General features: G+C 42.2%; 1 protein-coding gene across 1 annotated transcript in view; it reads left to right on the top strand.

The window, feature by feature from the left end:
* Nucleotides 1-1,117: 1,117 nt before the first annotated feature.
* LOC134453351 (protein mono-ADP-ribosyltransferase PARP14-like) overlaps nucleotides 1,118-17,591 on the top strand; it is a 56,432-nt gene continuing 39,958 nt past the window's right edge. The window contains exons 1-4 of the mRNA XM_063204229.1: nucleotides 1,118-1,289; nucleotides 1,436-1,528; nucleotides 10,045-10,296; nucleotides 10,468-10,695. Coding sequence (XP_063060299.1) covers nucleotides 1,118-1,289; nucleotides 1,436-1,528; nucleotides 10,045-10,296; nucleotides 10,468-10,695 — 745 coding nt within the window. The remainder of the gene's footprint in view (nucleotides 1,290-1,435; nucleotides 1,529-10,044; nucleotides 10,297-10,467; nucleotides 10,696-17,591) is intronic.

Raw genomic sequence — 17,591 nt, forward strand, 5'->3', positions numbered from 1 at the left:
GTAGGTTACCAACGGCCACCATGGGGAGGAGGACCCATGCCAGAGCAGTTGCTCTTACCTGGCTGCGCCACTGCTTAGCAAAATATTTATTCCCGCAATGGTTTAACGCCATGTGACATGACTGCGGCGCAGAGGTCACTCCCATGTGTTGCGCCGTGGACAGAAATTTTAACCAGGATGCTTCACACGGACACAGTGGGCATACTCGCTGCCTAGCCGACTTGATGCTTGGCCGAGAAAACGCTGTCAATAACGACCTTAGTGGTATGCAATCTCTCTGGGTCTAGAGGGATTCTGAAGCCTGCCTGCCTGCTGCCACGTCCTCCTAGTGACGTAACTCCTTCGGCATTGCTTCTAGTCAGGTCAGGCGCAATACAAATATCATTTCGCTCCGGAGAAATTGGGAACTCCACCCACTTTGTCGAGAAGCAATCAAGTCGATGATAATTAATCGGGCAAGGTTGAGCCACCGTGCTGTGTATGAATTCGTTACACTTCTTGTGGGACATTTTTGGCAAACTTTCAAGAATCAGTGTTTTATGAGATGTCAAGGTCTATGGTTGTAGCTCTAAATGGAGTCGTAAATGGATGTGTCCATTGATTTCCGATTTCACTGCATTTACACTTTGATTCACAACATTCCTATGGGAGTGAGTGACTTATCAAAATAAACCATGGATTTTTGTTTAACGTCATTTAGGCAGAAAATATTAATTCCAAGGCCATGTGAGAGCATTGAGCTACTAGACTTTCACAAATAGATTGCCAAACACATAGTGCTTTACTGAACAAAGTTTACAATTGCTTCACTGAACAAAATTAAAGATCATAAAATAGCTTCAAGATATGATATTGTCCTTAAAATGATACAGAATTCATCCTGTAGTCCAGGAGCTGTATCTACTGTTCTCTACTCTCTGATTGCTGCTCAGCCGACCTGCACCGAATCAGAAAAATCTCTGGTAAGCGACCTCAAACAGCACCAAATTTTTGAGCTTGTGCTGGAGGTTTTATTGTCATATTGGGTCACATGATGGCGCGCGCCAATAGCTTGTGTTAACCATAAAACAGGCTTTAAGAGCAATACAGGCACTGGGGCACAGTCATTTCGATCAAGATGGATGAGTATCCATACAGGGCGTTTGTCAGGGGCGAATGGTCCGACCATCGCAAAGTGATTCGGCAAAAACTTCAGGTGTATTTTCTAAGTAAGAAGAAATCAGGTGGGGGTGACTGTGTTGTAGAATGTGAGGGAAACACTGCTACCATTGGCTTCAAGCAAAAGGAGGGTAAGTTATTGTAATATATATGTACCTGTAAGTAATTAATTGTGTATTTATTATGTGATTCGTACCATATACGCGTAAAGTAAAAGCTATGTTGACTTTTCCAGTGCCATTTCTAAAAAAAACTTTTTCTTTCTTTTACTAACTAGTCCTTGATCGGGTTCTACATGGCGCCTCCCATGAAATCATCATTGACAAAATGCCAATTCAACTTTTTGTCACAAAGGAGAGCAAAAAAGTAAGTTTGCTTTGTCTGTGAAATTCGTGTAACAGTGAAATTTGAGTGTACTGTAACCATAATAAAAAATAGGGGGGGGGGGGTAATCAGTCATTTGGGACACTAGAATAGGATTGACGGAAAGGAAGGTCCAAATAGTCATAGGATCATTTAAAATGTAAAATGTCCTCATGAATAATTTGTTACGGTGTCTTATTAGTTTTGTGTAAAGTCCTTCGTCAGCTCATCAGCAGAAACACTGTGATGATTTAAGAGATATTTGATATTAAGTCATCTGAACCTTACCTGAATACATTATTTGTGGAGCCTATGTAACAACGCAAATAAAATGAATGCTTCTCAATTTGCCAAGCTTTGAAGCAAATAGCTATTTTGTGTTTTTAAGGAGGCAACTGGAACTCCATCGGTGGACAATCAATGTCAAGGTAGGTCACGGCTCTGCACTTTGAACAGCTTTATACAGTAGGATTAGCATCTTGGCAAGTCTACATGCTTACGTGTCAGAAAATGAATAAAACACATTGTGTTCCTCAGATAACTATGACCATCTTTTTAAAGTTTATAGCTTTATTGGAAACAGGCGTTTGTTCAGGGTAGGTCGTGACTCCCTGTAATGCACTCTGACTAGATACGTTTAGCTGGCCTTGGCATCTAAAACCAGTCAGGGTAATTCAACATCAATAAAATCAAAGTCTACATGCTTACATGTCAGAAATTGTTAGAAAAAATACATTGTATTCCTGAGGTAACCAGGACCATCCTTTTCTACTTACAGTAAGTTTTGTTGGGAAACGTGGTTTGCACAGTCCTTATTGGTTCTGTCTCTGTTGGTTAAGTTCTCAAGCCTGTAGCTCATGAACTTTGCAACATATATGGTTCATTACTTTCATGCTGATATGTGAATAAAGGTTGCATGTAGCAAAAGTACATATTTGATATACAGGTAGATGATCCTATCTGCACAGCAATCATGCAAAGATTATAAAAATGTACTGCACTACTTTGCTCTGCTCTATTTAGTCATTTGGAACACCCTTATCTTTTTTTTTTTTTTTTTAATTAAAGTTTTTTTTTTCTGTTCAGATATATGACCTTCACAGGCACTAAATATCAGGGCCTTGGTGGGCCCATTATACATAGCATATTGAATTTCATTGAAGTTCTTACGGATGTTTGGCAGGTGTAACAAATTATACTAGATAGGTAGGCACAGATTAATTTCAAAACATTTTCAAAATACTGGGAAAATGGTGCGCCATTGTGGACATGGACAGAAATTTCACCTGGCAGGTGCCCACATCTGAAAAAAGGCAACCCAGAAAAAAAAGAAGAAACAATAAAACAATCTCACAGGCCAACCTTATTGCCCTGTTCATTTCACATTATTTCGCACTCACAGTCAACTTCTGGTCTGCAGGTTCACGTCTCTTCTCCCTCTCCACCTTATTATCCATGACTGCTGTAGGGGTAATCCCACATTTATTGGACGTGAGGAATATTCTTCCTCACGCAAGGGCACCAAAATATGTAGGTTCTACTACATTTATGGGTACGGGGACTATTCTTCCTCACACACGGGCACCAAAATATGTAGGGTCAACTACAATTAATGGGTACGACGTTAAATGTAAGGGAAGTACAGTAATGTAATTATAATTACATTAATAAGTATACAATTCTTATACAGTTCCAAATATGTAATGTGTTATTACTATATGTGAGGAATAAGAGTATAAGAAATGATGCATGAAGAGTGTGTTAAACTCTTCACGCTGGGTATCAATAATGTGTAGGTGTGTACTTATGGAATCGTCAATTGTCTAATTAATGATTGCATAAAACACGGTTCATGACCGTCTCATAAAATCATGACCATTATTGACTAATAATCTGAAGGTTTTTGTGTGAATTCTTTTCTGGTTGACTTCGTAGAAATTGTTCAAATAAGACAAACACAGTTCACCACAATGTACATTTATTGTAAAAGCATCATCTGGTCATAACACTGATACAGCCAATGTGACTTGCAGGGCATAAGAACTTAGGTAAAATATACAATATATACACGGGGTATGAGAGGATGCGCTATGCGTGTGTGTGTGTGTGTGTGTGTGTGTGTGTACGCTATGCGAGAGAGAGAAAGAGAGAGAGAGAAGGGGGAGGCGCGCGCTCGATGGAGCCGCGCACATCTGACACCGCTTGTGCGGAGCGGTGGGAGGAGAGAGAGAGTGAGAGATGTAGCCTATGTTCTATGAACTATGGCTCAAATGATTCTGCGCAGCGCGGCGCGCAGGACCGAAATATGAGATACGAGGAGGGGCGTTAAGCTTTCGGCTGATGAAGCGGGAACTTATCTTCAAGATAGAATTCAAGCTAATCAGAGAATACTGTCCTTTGTCTAAAGGGTTTACAGTATGTGTGGGGGGAGGGAAAAGGGGGGCGCTTGGCGCCCTTTTCCGACAATAGCTTACGTCCTCGACTCGGTGACTCTATGGGTTACCTATGGGTACCTATGGGACTCTATGGGTCTACTGGTACGTGTATCTCTGTGAGTGGGTAATTTACATGTGGGTGCAAGTATGGCCTATGGCAATATTGCAACTAATGTAAACTAAGGATAGCGTGTGGCTATCTGTGGTGATGAGAGGGGAGAAAGAGAGAAAGAAAAGAAAGAACAGATAGAACAAAATAACCCAAAATAAAATATATCACACTCTACAAGTGTGGATATTTAAACACAACTCCTCAAAGCTATGTAACAGTCCTAACTGCATATATATGCCCATGGTGCTTACTGCGTTATCCTTGGTAGTGTAGTAAAGTGGAAAGTTGCGACGACGCCACCTGGTGGTAGTAAATGGTATCACCAGGAAATAATTAACTCAAAGGCTAAATAGGTTTGTGATACAACGACAGAAATGGGGGTCCCAATACAATAGTTGTATTATTTGTTCAGCTGTACACAACAAAGGAAACAGTAGGAATAAATAACCCATGCACACGCTCACACGCTCACAAATACACACAGGCAGCACAGTCTAGCCACAGGTGAGGGGCAATTAGGACAAGACAGGACCACGAACGGCACCCGACATACCATCAGTGAAATTAAATGCAAGTTAAGTCACAGCAAATTAAGACAAAACACACAAAAACATAAAAGAGATGAAAACAAATCCACTACAAATGTTGGCTCAAAAGAAACATGCAAATGTTCGACTCACACACTATATGGCATGGAGGCGTGGAAGGCAGCCACCATGCCCGCTGCCCGATAATGACAGACTGGTGCGCACTGCGCTGACGGCCCAATGGCCCCGTCTGTAGGTGAATGAGTCCAATGACGCAGCCAACCAGCGAGAGCACGGCAGGCTCACAAAGGCAGTCCCAACGCACAGATACAATAACACAAGGAAAACGGAAAATAAAGAAAGTTCCTCCTTAGACAAAACAGCAGCAGGCGAGGCGCACACAGGTATCCCACACGTGTCCTTGACTTGCTCTGGAGACCCTGGTATCCACTTAATGCACTGGGATTTCTCTCACACGGATGTCGCGGGCTCACCCCTTCGCATGCGTAATTCCCGGCCAGCCTATAGGCCTCGTTCATTTGGAGGAGATTACAGTGCCAAACCGTGGACCAACTGGTCTATCAGAATCTCAGGTCACAGAGTCTCCAGTAAGCGCGGTGTGGTAACACCAACAACGTGATCTGGTGGCAGCGGAAGATGCCAGCGCAGGAAACGGTAACCTGCTCAGGTAAATAGCCTAAAGCCCGCCTACTGCTGTCAGTCAATTGTCACACTCATATCACCAGTAGGTGCATCCTGCTACATTCGCCCCCTGCTTCTTTTGTCGACGACCCGACGACAGAACAAAAAAACAAACAAAACAAGAAAACGCCCCGAGTCGAGTCAAATGGCTTAACCCTCAGTCCTGTATTCTGTAAGCACACACGCACGCACACGCACACCATCAAACACACACACACGCACACACACCCACCTACACACACCCATTTAAAACATACCAAGCAAACTTACTAACACCATCATGCACACACACATACACAAACAATGCAAGACTGCACTTGGCGTTAAACTTGATTGACCGAAGTCTCTCAAATCTGGCAACCCCCCGCTGGAAGTTCGGCTTCTCATCCCAGAGGGTGCCCTAGCTGAGACACAGGGGATAGATTGTCCACCACCCCTATGCTGCGCCGTCGAGGGGGATTGGGTAGGAGCGGGGACGCGCACCCCATCACAATTGCGCGCCAAGTGACCCGGTTGCTGGCAGCGCCAGCACACGAATGACCCACCGTGCGGCACTGGTAGAGGCCGCTGCAGCTGGGACTTTAACAAATCAATCCATTGTTCCATCAAGTTCAGCTGCTCCTGTTGCTTCAGCGCAATGTTCCTCAACTCTGCCATATCCTCCCTCTCCATGTTCCACCAAGATCAGCAACACTCAAGGGAAAGCACGACTACGGGGGTGACTAGGCACAACCGCACCTTTGCAACCACCAGACCACAACCACCCGCTGCTGTTTTGTCTCTAAAAGCAAAAGGACACAATACTAAAGAGGCCACCTTTCTCATACATGCATGCGTTTACACATTTAATTCCAAACCGTACATTGCTAGAATGGGACCCACGCGTCTGTTACGATGTATATCCTGCCGACTACGCCAATTGTAGCAAAGTGGAAAGTTGCGACTACGCCACCTGGTGGTAGTAAATGGTATCACCAGGAAATAATTAACTCAAAGGCTAAACAGGTTCGTGATACAACGACAGAAACGGGGGTCCCAATACAATAGTTTTATTATTTGTTCAGCTGTACACAACAAAGGAAACAGTAGAAATAGGCCTAATGAATAACCCATGCACACGCTCACACGCTCACAAATACACAGAGGCAGCACAGTCTAGCCACAGGTGAGGGGCAATTAGGACAAGGCGGGACCACGAACGGCACCCGACATACCATCAGAGAAATTAAATGCCAGTTAAGTCACAGCAAATTAAGACAAAACACACAAAAACATAAAATAAATGAAAACAAACCCACTACAAACGTTGGCATGCAAAACTCAAAAGAAACATGCAAATGTTCACTGCACATATGGCACGGAGGCTTGGAAGACAGCCACCATGCCCGTTGCCCGATAATGACAGACTGGTGCGCACTGCGCTGACGGCCCAATGGCCCTGTCTGTAGGTGAATGAGTCCGATGACGCAGCCAACCAGCGAGAGCACGGCAGGCTCACAAAGGCAGTCCCAACGCACAGATACAATAACACAAGGAAAACAGAAAAAAAGAAAGTTCCTCCGTAGACAAAACAGGAGCAGGCGAGGCGCACACAGGTATCCCACACCGCGTCCTTGGCTTGCTCTGGAGACCCTGGTATACACTTAATGCACTGGGATTTCTCTCACACGGATGTCGCGGGCTCACCCCTTTGCATGCGTAATTCCCGGCCAGCCTATAGGCCTCGTTCATTTGGCGGAGATTACAGTGCCAAACCGTGGACCAACGGGTCTATCAGAATCTCAGGTCGCAGAGTCTCCAGTAAGCGCGGTGTGGTAACACCAACAATGTGATCTGGTGGCAGCAGAAGATGCCAGCGCAGGAAACGGTAACCTGCCCAGGTAAATAGCCTAAAGCCCGCCTACTGCTGTCAGTCAATTGTCACACTCATAAAACCAGCAGGTGCATCCTGCTACAGTAGGAAGAGAAAGAAATCCTTTGATCTCTCGGGCGAGGTGGGTGTGTGCGTCTTCGTGCGCACGAGGTCCTTTTGTTCTCCAAGCTGCTCGGGTACGGTCTGGGGTCCGAGCGATACCACGCGGTTCCGGCGCGAGGTTGCAATATGTCCAAAAAAAGTCTTGCTTCGTTGAACGGGAAAAGGAAGGTGGTATTTCGTTGTGTAGTCCGATTGTCTTTGCGGTGCCGTCCTGCGAAGGTCCAGTGAGAAGGGCGGGTGCACGCAGGTCCGTTCCACGCGTAATAACTATACCGGCTGTCCACTCTCTTGGGGGACAGACAATCAGGCTAAGCCGAATCTCCGTAGACTCTAGGCGAGGTCCTTGATTTCGGTACTAGTAAACGATTAACAATTGTCTGTACAAAAGTTATCCTATAGCGTGTGAGTTCCTCGTGGGTCCTGACTCACTGCTCTCCTAGTAGGGTTCGCAAAAGTCAAATGCAATACAAACGAAAACCGGTTGAAGGAAGAAATATATCGACTGTAGTGTTAACCTGGCCAAGATAACTTACAGTTTCAATAATTTCTAAAATAGCCGTCCCTCTAAGGAGACGTGTCCTGGCACGTCTCACATCTCGATGGGGGAAGTGGGCTTCGGGGAAGAGCGGTAGCATACCTTGACCTGGGGTTTTATAGGTACAGGGCGGGGCTGAGCCACTTATGTAATAAGAAACCAGGTACAGTAGAAAACAAAATGGTGTCTGTATTTTACAAAATGGCGGGCATTCGTAAAATGAGGGGAAATGAATTAAACTTTAGGGGTAATAATGCCTACATTGCAATGATGCCACCTTTCCTACCACAACATTTCCGGTTGTGCTGCAGGATTTTACTGGGTCTTTAGCGAGACAGCTATTGAGTTGTGAGAAGGAGGACCCCCCCCCCCCCCTTCTCATTTGCCTGGTTAACACCAGACCTAATCACAAGTGAAACGAATTGTGTAGAACTAAAGGCATTGTCAAGTTCTGGTGTGTTTTTTGATTTGGTTCCCTCAATTGTGCTCGAACTTGAAAAGAGCCAGGTCACGCAAGGAACAACTCGAACAAGGCTTTTCCCCTTTGTTGTTTTTATTAAAGTTCATTTGTTGATTGATTTTGTTGTTGAAGGGGTTTCAGTCTTTCAGGTAGTTAGGTTGAAAACCAGTTGCGTTTGACCGGTTAACTGAGGGATTCTTTAGTTGGGTTTGTTTGTCTCTTTCAGAGCTTTTGCTCTCAACAAACATTTGCTTCTTTCTTCCCCCGAGCACATGTTGAACCAGAGAAATTAGATCACAGGGAGAAGGCTCAGTGTCATTGGTTCCCATTGTAGCCAGTCAGCTTTGCATGCATACTGCAGTAACGAGCGTAGGCCAGTCCTTCATGTGGGAAAATGTATGGAATGGAAAGGGGAGCCCATGCTAAATACATTGCTACTGCCATTTCCAGTCACAAATATTATCAACAAAACATTCCTGGTAAGCACTATGACTGTTGTTTAACAATAGGCTGTATTGACAAATCGTTCAGGTGTGTAGTTTTACAGCAGGTTAGAAGATTTCAACCTGTACTCGCTAGCATCGTGCTAATGTTTATGGGTTTGGCCCCATAAAAATTGAGCTTTGTGACCCAGTATATAATAATCTAGTGGCACAAAATAATCGAAACGCTACTCAAATGGGGTCTTATTATTTCTAGCTTCGAACTTAATATTAATATTTCAGGACAAAAAATTATTAAAAAATCACAAAAATTATAATGGTAGAAAACTCCATTGACACCCATTCATTTTGCACTGTCCCGTGGTTAGGGTTAGCCAGTTGTGGCTAGTAGCTAGTTCCGTGAGTGAACACCCCCTGGGTTGAACTGAGGTTTAAGATGGCTGTCTGACAGGAAGTCCCGCCTCTTGACAGGAAGTCTGGAGAGTGCTTTGCTTTTGTTGTTGCACTGTTGTCTGCCCCCTGCAGGGTTGGATGAAGACTGGTTGCTGGTTATGAATGTAGATGGTGTTTTGGATGTTTTGGTTCTCTGTCAGTTGACTTTTCAATGGCAGTATGGGAGTTCCCAGGCTACCTTCTCACTAGACTGGCAAACCTTCTCTCTTAACAATACTTTATATATTTTGTACACTATGGACACTACGGACATAATTGTGATGTGTTGAACTGAACTTTCTTCGAAGTGCACCGCAGAGCAGACACATGCACACACACACACACACACACACACACACACACACACACACACACACACACACACACACACACACACACACACACACACACACACACACACACACACACACACATCGCACTGGTCGTACTGAGAGGTAGAAACGTGCACCGCTTCAGCAGGACAATTCCATCAGCGGGAGGAGATTGTTCAGCGGGGTGTGTAAAATGTATTTTATTTTCATGTGCCTATTAATATTAGTTATCATACATTTGTGGATCAACTTGAATGGCAGGCTACATTGTTATGAGACATTCCATATTCCTGTACTTCACTTGGGATCTACTGACATAATGATTTTGTGTGAAGCGCAATAAAAATCAATAAATAAATACAAAATACATCCAGACCTGTATATATATATATATACAATTTCAGTTGTTTGACATGGTGTTGAAAGAATTAAGTTTTGTTGGATTGGGGAAAAAACGAAAGCGCACTTCTGTAACTGTAACTGCCCGCTGATGCAACAATTTTTGACGACTTCTAATCTATTATGTATTCAGAGGACATTTTCACCCAACAGTGTTTTTTTTCTGAGCAGATGAAAAGGAGTCTCAGTCCCAGTTCCAAGATCAGCATGAGACCATCAGTGCATCCGCTTCCGCACAGGAAGAGAGAACTGATGATGACTATCAGCCCAAAGTTGTTGTTGTGGAGAACATAACAGAGAAAACGACCAGAGAAATTCTTGGCCTGATAGTGGAGGTCGTCAGTGGCGTTGCTGAGGAAGACTACACTATGGAACTGATCTATGAAGCATGTGTTGCTGTGGTTACATTCACGAACAGCGATGGTAAACGCTGTTTGCATTGGTTTTTTTAATTCATTTTCAGTATTTTACAACATTACAACATAACAACATTGCAATGTTATATTAACAACGTAGCAAACACTCAAACACACACACAAACACTCAAAATACCTGGGTCATGCTATAATTAATCTGCAACACGTGTATTTTTAGACGCAAAGAAATTTCAGGCAGAGGCTAAGCACAACAAGAGGTTTCAGGACCACAGATTATCCTCCCGGTTCCTGGACAGAACCTGCTGTTTGAGGATAGAAGACCTGCCACCTCAAGTTGACGATGAACTGCTGAGTCTCTACTGTGAGAAGATGAAAGTTGGTGTGCAATGTGTTAACATGATACCTGAAGAGAATGCTGCCATCATCACATTCCAAAAGCCTCAAGGTAAAGAAATGTTTAAAAAGTAATTTTTAGATGTTCCTTGAATTGACTGTAGTAAAGGTACCATGTTAATTTGCTACAAGTAACTGAATAGAGTTTACATGTAATTGTACCATAAAGACTCAATAGGCAAAAACGGAAACATTTTATTAACTATGATGTTATATGTACAAGAAGTTAGTTGCCATGACAAAAGATGATCTCTTTGGCGTAGGCTTTACAGTACAATGACGCCTGTGAATGAGTGCATACTAGGGTTGCCACCTGTCCCGGATTTTCCTGATTGTCCCGGATTTTTATGGTCTGTCCCGGAAAGAAAAAATACAAATCCGGGACACTGAATGTCCCGGAATTTGTACATGATGGGCAAAATCTGTATTTCAATCATCAGTAGGCTACCGTCCGTCAGCACTAAATTGCAGCGTGCCTACGTCCATAAATGTATGCACTGATGTCATTGGCTCAAGTTCTAGGCAGATTACGCAGCAAGCTCGTCTGGTGGGGCTGGCGCGCTGTTCATTCGGATTTCAGAGTGTTGATGATGAGGTGGAAAGACCGAGAGAATGTTGAGCTATGCGAGACAACGAACGGATCCAGTGAATAAAAGCAGAAAGATTTTAACATGAAATGGGTAGAAAGACGATAGTTCTACAGGAGGCGATGACCTAAAGGGAAAAAACGTAAAGGGTCGACATGATGCAGGAGAAATATGCGATGTGAGTAAAAGCATGTCCAGTCGATTTTCTGCTCCCTGTGCCCAGCGAAAATGCTTCTGAAGTTGTAGCCCATCTATGAACTAATATGAGGAGACCCTACTTTTAATAGCCTAGTAAGGTAGGGAAATTAAGGTGTCTGTCATCTTACATCAATGCATTTCAAAACCTATCACAGATAAAGCGGCTTAGATGACGATGCCACATTTTTTATGTAGCCTATTTTTAATCATATAGCCTATGTCAAATCCAACCGTATCTCTTTCACGGAAGTATTCACGAAAAAAATAACTTTAATTTTCGTGGTCACGTTATTGCCCGTTCTTCGTGGTTGGGCAACGAAACTCTGCCTATTCATTTGAATTGCCCGACTGCTGCCTAGAGACCCACTAGTTTGACGCCCTTTCGGTACCATCACATGGTAATCAAACAAGCAATTTAGGGTTAGGGTTAGGTTTAGGGTTAAGGTTAGGGTTAGGGTTAGGGTTAAGTAGGGTTAAGGTTAGGGTTAGGCACTGTTGGGAAAGTTACTCAAAAACTGTAATGCACTACTTATTACATGTCACTGTCATTTAAAAGTAATGCCTTACATTACAACATTACTTTTTTAAAAAGTAAGGCATTACACTACTTTTGCATTACTTTTAGTTACTTTAGCCAAATGTCTGGACATTTTTTGGCAATCTACAGTGCAAATCTATGAGGTGGCATGACTTTCACCTGCCATCCACAAGTCGTTTTGGAAGCCTGCAGACTGAAAACCTACATTTTCAGGAATTGCGTCTTACCCACATACAATGATTCACCAATACAATGATTAATCCTTTCTCTTCTTACCACACCTTACCATGCACACCAGCGCCGTTTTTTTAATCTATTATGGACGCATGCTGCACAGGCTCCGTTGCACTTGGCTGAAACATAAAGCCACCTCACTGCACTACGAGTTTGAAAATTATTAAGAGCAGATGCATTGCTACAGTAGGCCCATTTTGAATATTAATTATATACAGCACACCGGGGAAAATGTCTTATCAATGAACAAAATTATAGGCGAAAAAAATGATTGCGAGGATACCAGCCAGTCCGTTTGCAAGCTCGTGGCTCGCCTGAATCATGTGACTTCGTGCGAAGATCAGTTTGTCACTCACTCACAACTCTAGAACTGTTCTTTACGCGCGCTCAGCCAGCACTACGGCCAGCATGTTCTGCGACTTTGCGCAAACAGCTAGTTCACTTCATGCAACTATTGCGCTGGAATTTACAGTGATAGGCTACAGAGTGATGCAATGACAGCAAGCATTTCAATTTCACTACTTTGACAGGCGAACCTATAATATTTTATTTCAAATGGATTTATTTCAATTTTAGTGATGTTTAGTTGAATAAAAGAGAGGGGGGTGCAACGTACTCATCCCCCCTGTCAGATAGCCTACCCTGCCGTGTCCCTGTCTCGTGCAAATGGGATGCATCCCCTCCTTTCCTGACTAATTTGGTGGTGCTATGGCACCTCTTCAAATCGTCAAATTGTTTGTAGGCTACTGTTTTTCGACGTGGAAAGTGGTTTGGGTTTCAAGTACAGTCAGTGTGCGTTTAACTGAAATGTTCTTGGCGTCCTTATTTTCAATGAAGTCAAAGTAGTGGGCATTTTCCCATCTTGACAACGAGCAAGCTGGATCTTCTGGATCGGTCATTATTTGTCAGCTTGCCATTTCGAGAGACGAAGCGTGAAAGAGGAAGCAATGTTCTGCGAGGAACTTTAAAATCTCTGCGCGGATGTATAGGCTATCAGATGCAATAGCTGATCTCGCGGTGATCCGCGAACATTGCATAAAGAAAACAAAATTTAGGTGAAAAAAAAGCGTTGTAATGTGCAAGTTACTTGCATTGTAACGAGGACATATTACCGATTTTCCCCCCTGTAATCCGTTACATTATTGCGTTACTCAAAAAAGTAATACATTACAGTAATTAGTTACTTTTGTAACGCATTACTCCCAACACTGGGGTTAGGTTTAGGTTTAGGGTTAAGGTTAAGGTTAGGGTTAGGTTTAGGTTTAGGGTACATGACATAAGGCATAAGTACCGAAAGGGCGTCGAATTAGTGAGTCCCGAGTGTATCAGCAGTGTTCTGTCAGCACCCCCTCCCCGCCCCTGCAGACGCTTGGATAACCATAGCAGCAGTCAGGCAATTCAAATGAATAGGCAGCGTTTTGTTGCCCAACAATGAAAAATGGGCAATAACGTGAATGCACCACGAAAATTAAAGTTTTTTTCGGGAATACTTAACGAAATGACAAAGATAGGGCTCAATCAGAGAGCTACCATCATCAAACCAAGAAATGATGTGCTTTTTGGTCACAAAATAATCACAGGGCAAATTAAATGAAATCCAAATGGTCTTATCTACCTACTACTGCACTGAATGTGCCCAGTTACAGGACTACCAGTTACATGTCCTATGAAGCCTATTTGTTTAGTCAGGAGCAGCAAGCAGCAGATGCACAGGCAAGCACGAGCAAAGCACACACACCCCACTCTAAGGAAGTTGTTTGACTCCACACCCTACATCATTATATTCAGGTATTCTTAGAGACAGTGAACAATTTGATTATTTATTTTTGTATTCCACATAAGCAAACAGTGCCCACTAGGCCTACTGCCCCCTCCTGTTCACAGTCAAAAAGTATTGGAAATAGTCAAAATAATAAGCCAGCTATATTTTGTTAGGCAATTCACTTAATAAATGGCTGGCAAAAATGTCATTTTCAGCACACAAGGGTGATTGGGTAGATGTGCGAAGGGCCGTGCACCGCTAAGAAAAAAAAGGTCGATTTGATGGTCAAAATGTCCAGGATTTTTTTTAGGTGGCAACCTTGGTGCATACCCTCCCATTGGAGCCTGCCCCCTTCATATTACAAATGGGAACCCACTGGTGATGATGGTTGGAAGCACAGACATCATATATGAAGACTAGATGCGTCGTCCGCGTTCCCGTCATGCAAGCCGAACGTCCGCGCATGGCGGCCATGTTAAAGCAGCCTTCTGGCTCAACCAGTTGCAGTGAGTTTTGGGTGTTGTATAATGTGCATTTATGTGTATAAGTTCTTAGTGCACGTTTCGATTTGTGTATTTATGTAAGCTGACAGACACCTTAATCTCCTTCGGGATCAATAAAAGTACTCTACTCTACTCTACTCTTCAGATGGCCATAATTCCCTCAAATTTATATCGATTTTCGAAAGGGTTGTTTTTTTATACAGTATACAAAATTCCAAACGAAAGTATATGTTGATACTGCATAGTGATGAATATTCACAATATGATTATATCCTCCTGACTACCAGCAGTTCATTTTTGTCCTCTCTAGAGGACATCTGTAAACCGCAATATCTCCCACCCCATACACACTACTGTGCTAACTCCCAATGGTCTTTAAAGAGGACATTCAGAGCTTTCCAATGATACCATGTGTGTAGGGGTGGGGTTTTGGGAACTTTCTATTTCTTTGCAAGGAAAATGGTGTCCATTAAAAATAGGCCGCTTTTGGCTAAAGGGAAAGTAAATGCATAATACTTAAAAGTGGGAAATTATTGTCTTAAAACATCATCTTTATATGTTATTTCAATCTCTTCAGAGCACAATTAAACCATTTCTAAATTAATGTAACATTATTTAATCCATATTTAAAGGGGTATGCCACTATTTTGGGGCTTAATACAGTTAAAATCGTTGGCTGGTGTTTATAAAGGTGGAAAAGTGTCTTATTTTTCATGTTAAGCGTTGTCTTGCTTTAAGACAAGTTAAAAGAGGGAATATGTCGCTAAGCTAGTGAAAGTCAATGTAACCGTGTAGCATTGTAGCATGCTACATGGATCCATTGACTTTCACTAGCTTAGCGACATATTCCCTCTTTTAACTTGTCTTAAAGCAAGACAACGGCTTACATGAAAAATAAGACACTTTACCACCTTTATAAACACCAGCCAACGATTTTAACTGTATTAAGCCCCAAAATAGTGGCATACCCCTTTAAGCGTTAAAGGGGTATGCCACTATTTTGGGGCTTAATACAGTTCAAATCGTTGGCTGGGGTTTATAAAGGTGGTAAAGTGTCTTATTTTTCATGTTAAGCGTTGTCTTGCTTTAAGACAAGTTAAAAGAGGGAATATGTCGCTAAGCTAGTGAAAGTTAATGGATCCTTCTAGCATTGTAGCATGCTACACGGATCCATTGACTTTCACTAGCTTAGCAACATGCTCCCTCTTTTAACTTGTCTTAAAGCAAGACAACGGCTTACATGAAAAATAAAACACTTTACCACCTTTATAAACTCTGGCCAACGATTTTAACTGTATTAAGTCCCAAAAAAGTGGCATACCCCTTTAAAGAAATGTCCTCTAAAATGGACATTGGTAGTGACATCTTCCATTTTGTTAGTATTTTTCTAGTCAGAAAGTCAGTATCAGAATCAGAAGGAGAGACACTTTACAGCACATTATTGATAAATAATCCTAGATGTGATGTTTGAGGAAGATGCTGAAGGTTCAGAGACCTCTTAGGATTCAGTTCAAGCAGGAAAAGTAGAATCAGAATAAGCAGAAATTTTCCTATTGATGCATTTGTCGCCCCATGTGGAGCATGACTCTGATGTGTGTATGAACTTCGTAGGACAATATTTCAACCAAAAATGAAATTAAGACTAAATTAATCCTATAGACATGAACACATGTTTGTTCCAGAGATAATAACCCATATTTCACACATCAGAACTATAAAATTAGTCAACTCTGGTGAAAGTTCTCAGTTGAGGGACCACATGTCATTCAAGCTTCAACTGCAAGTCCAGTTGCTTAAAACAAAATTGCTTTGACTTGAGATGACCTGCATGAATGATAATGGTCACAGACACATCCAGTTTCCACCTCAAACCAATAAAACACTCATTGTAAACTCATAAATGCTCAAATTTACTAATTATTAAACTGATTGTTATGCTTTTTCATCCAGATTGATTGATAGCAATTAAGGTACATTTTCAATGTACGGCCTTCCAATGTCCACTGTAATGGACACATTAAATCTTTAAAATGAAAAATAAAAATTCGAAAAAAATGTTGTCAATCTCATTTTTTGCCTTCAAACAATTGGGGGAGTGAAAAAAACCAAAGATTTTTAAACTTTTTCCCCTCTGGTAGTCAGGAGGATATTATATTACATTATATTATTATGTGCATAGGTCTAAAATCATGTATAATATAGTTCAGTAGGCTTATTCATGTAATTAAATAGATCCCATAAACAAATGCACAACGTAATCTTTTATATTTTCAGTAAAATAACAAATAAACGTTCACTTGTAGTATATGCTTTGGTTTCGACAGCTCCACCTTGTGTTCAAAATGAGTCGTGACGCTAAAGCCATCCAGATAGAATGAACCTGTTGCGCTGTACATCTCTCTTCCAGTACGTCATCTCTGTCGTCTTTAATTTGGTGCAATGAATATATCCATGCCGTCAACGTAATGCACAGCAATGGTTAAAATGTGTATTTGCTGTAGGTCTATCTAAATGTTTGGACAAATAGGTTTAGTGGGAAGCATAGGTCTATTACTCTCCTGGCCGTTTTACCCCAGTCTACACTTAAGTTTTAAGGAGCCCTACCATTTATAAACACGTGTCAATATTTCAGCGAAGCAACAGAATAAAGTTTTAAGTATCCCAACGTTTCAACTCTTCAGTTTACTTCAGGTGTAACGGAGGGTCTGTGGAGAGTTTAGGCTGCTCTAATATGGCCGACCTGTGCGGACGTGCTTGAAATTCATATATGATGTCTGTGGTTGGAGGGGTGGGGGAGGGTCAAAGTTCACTTATGCTGAGTAGCAGAGCTAGCCTGATTAGCCCGACCCTCTCTACTTATTTTCATTTGTAGCTGATGGTTTGGGGCTTCTTTGACCTGAAGCGATTTTTTTATAGAAGTACTCATCTCTGGTTTGAAACAATCGGACCCGCACTGACCCAATCGCTGACAGTTGCTCATGATATACAGTATGTTATGTGCCCAAGTCATACCTGTCAACCATCCCTAATATCCCGGGAAACTCCTTAATTTTTTAATAATTTCCCGAGTTCTTCCCGATTTGACATTTTTCCCGGAAATATCCAGATTTTTCACATTATAAAAAA

Source organism: Engraulis encrasicolus, chromosome 7 (genome assembly GCF_034702125.1).
Source record: "Engraulis encrasicolus isolate BLACKSEA-1 chromosome 7, IST_EnEncr_1.0, whole genome shotgun sequence".
Classification (NCBI taxonomy): domain Eukaryota; kingdom Metazoa; phylum Chordata; class Actinopteri; order Clupeiformes; family Engraulidae; genus Engraulis; species Engraulis encrasicolus.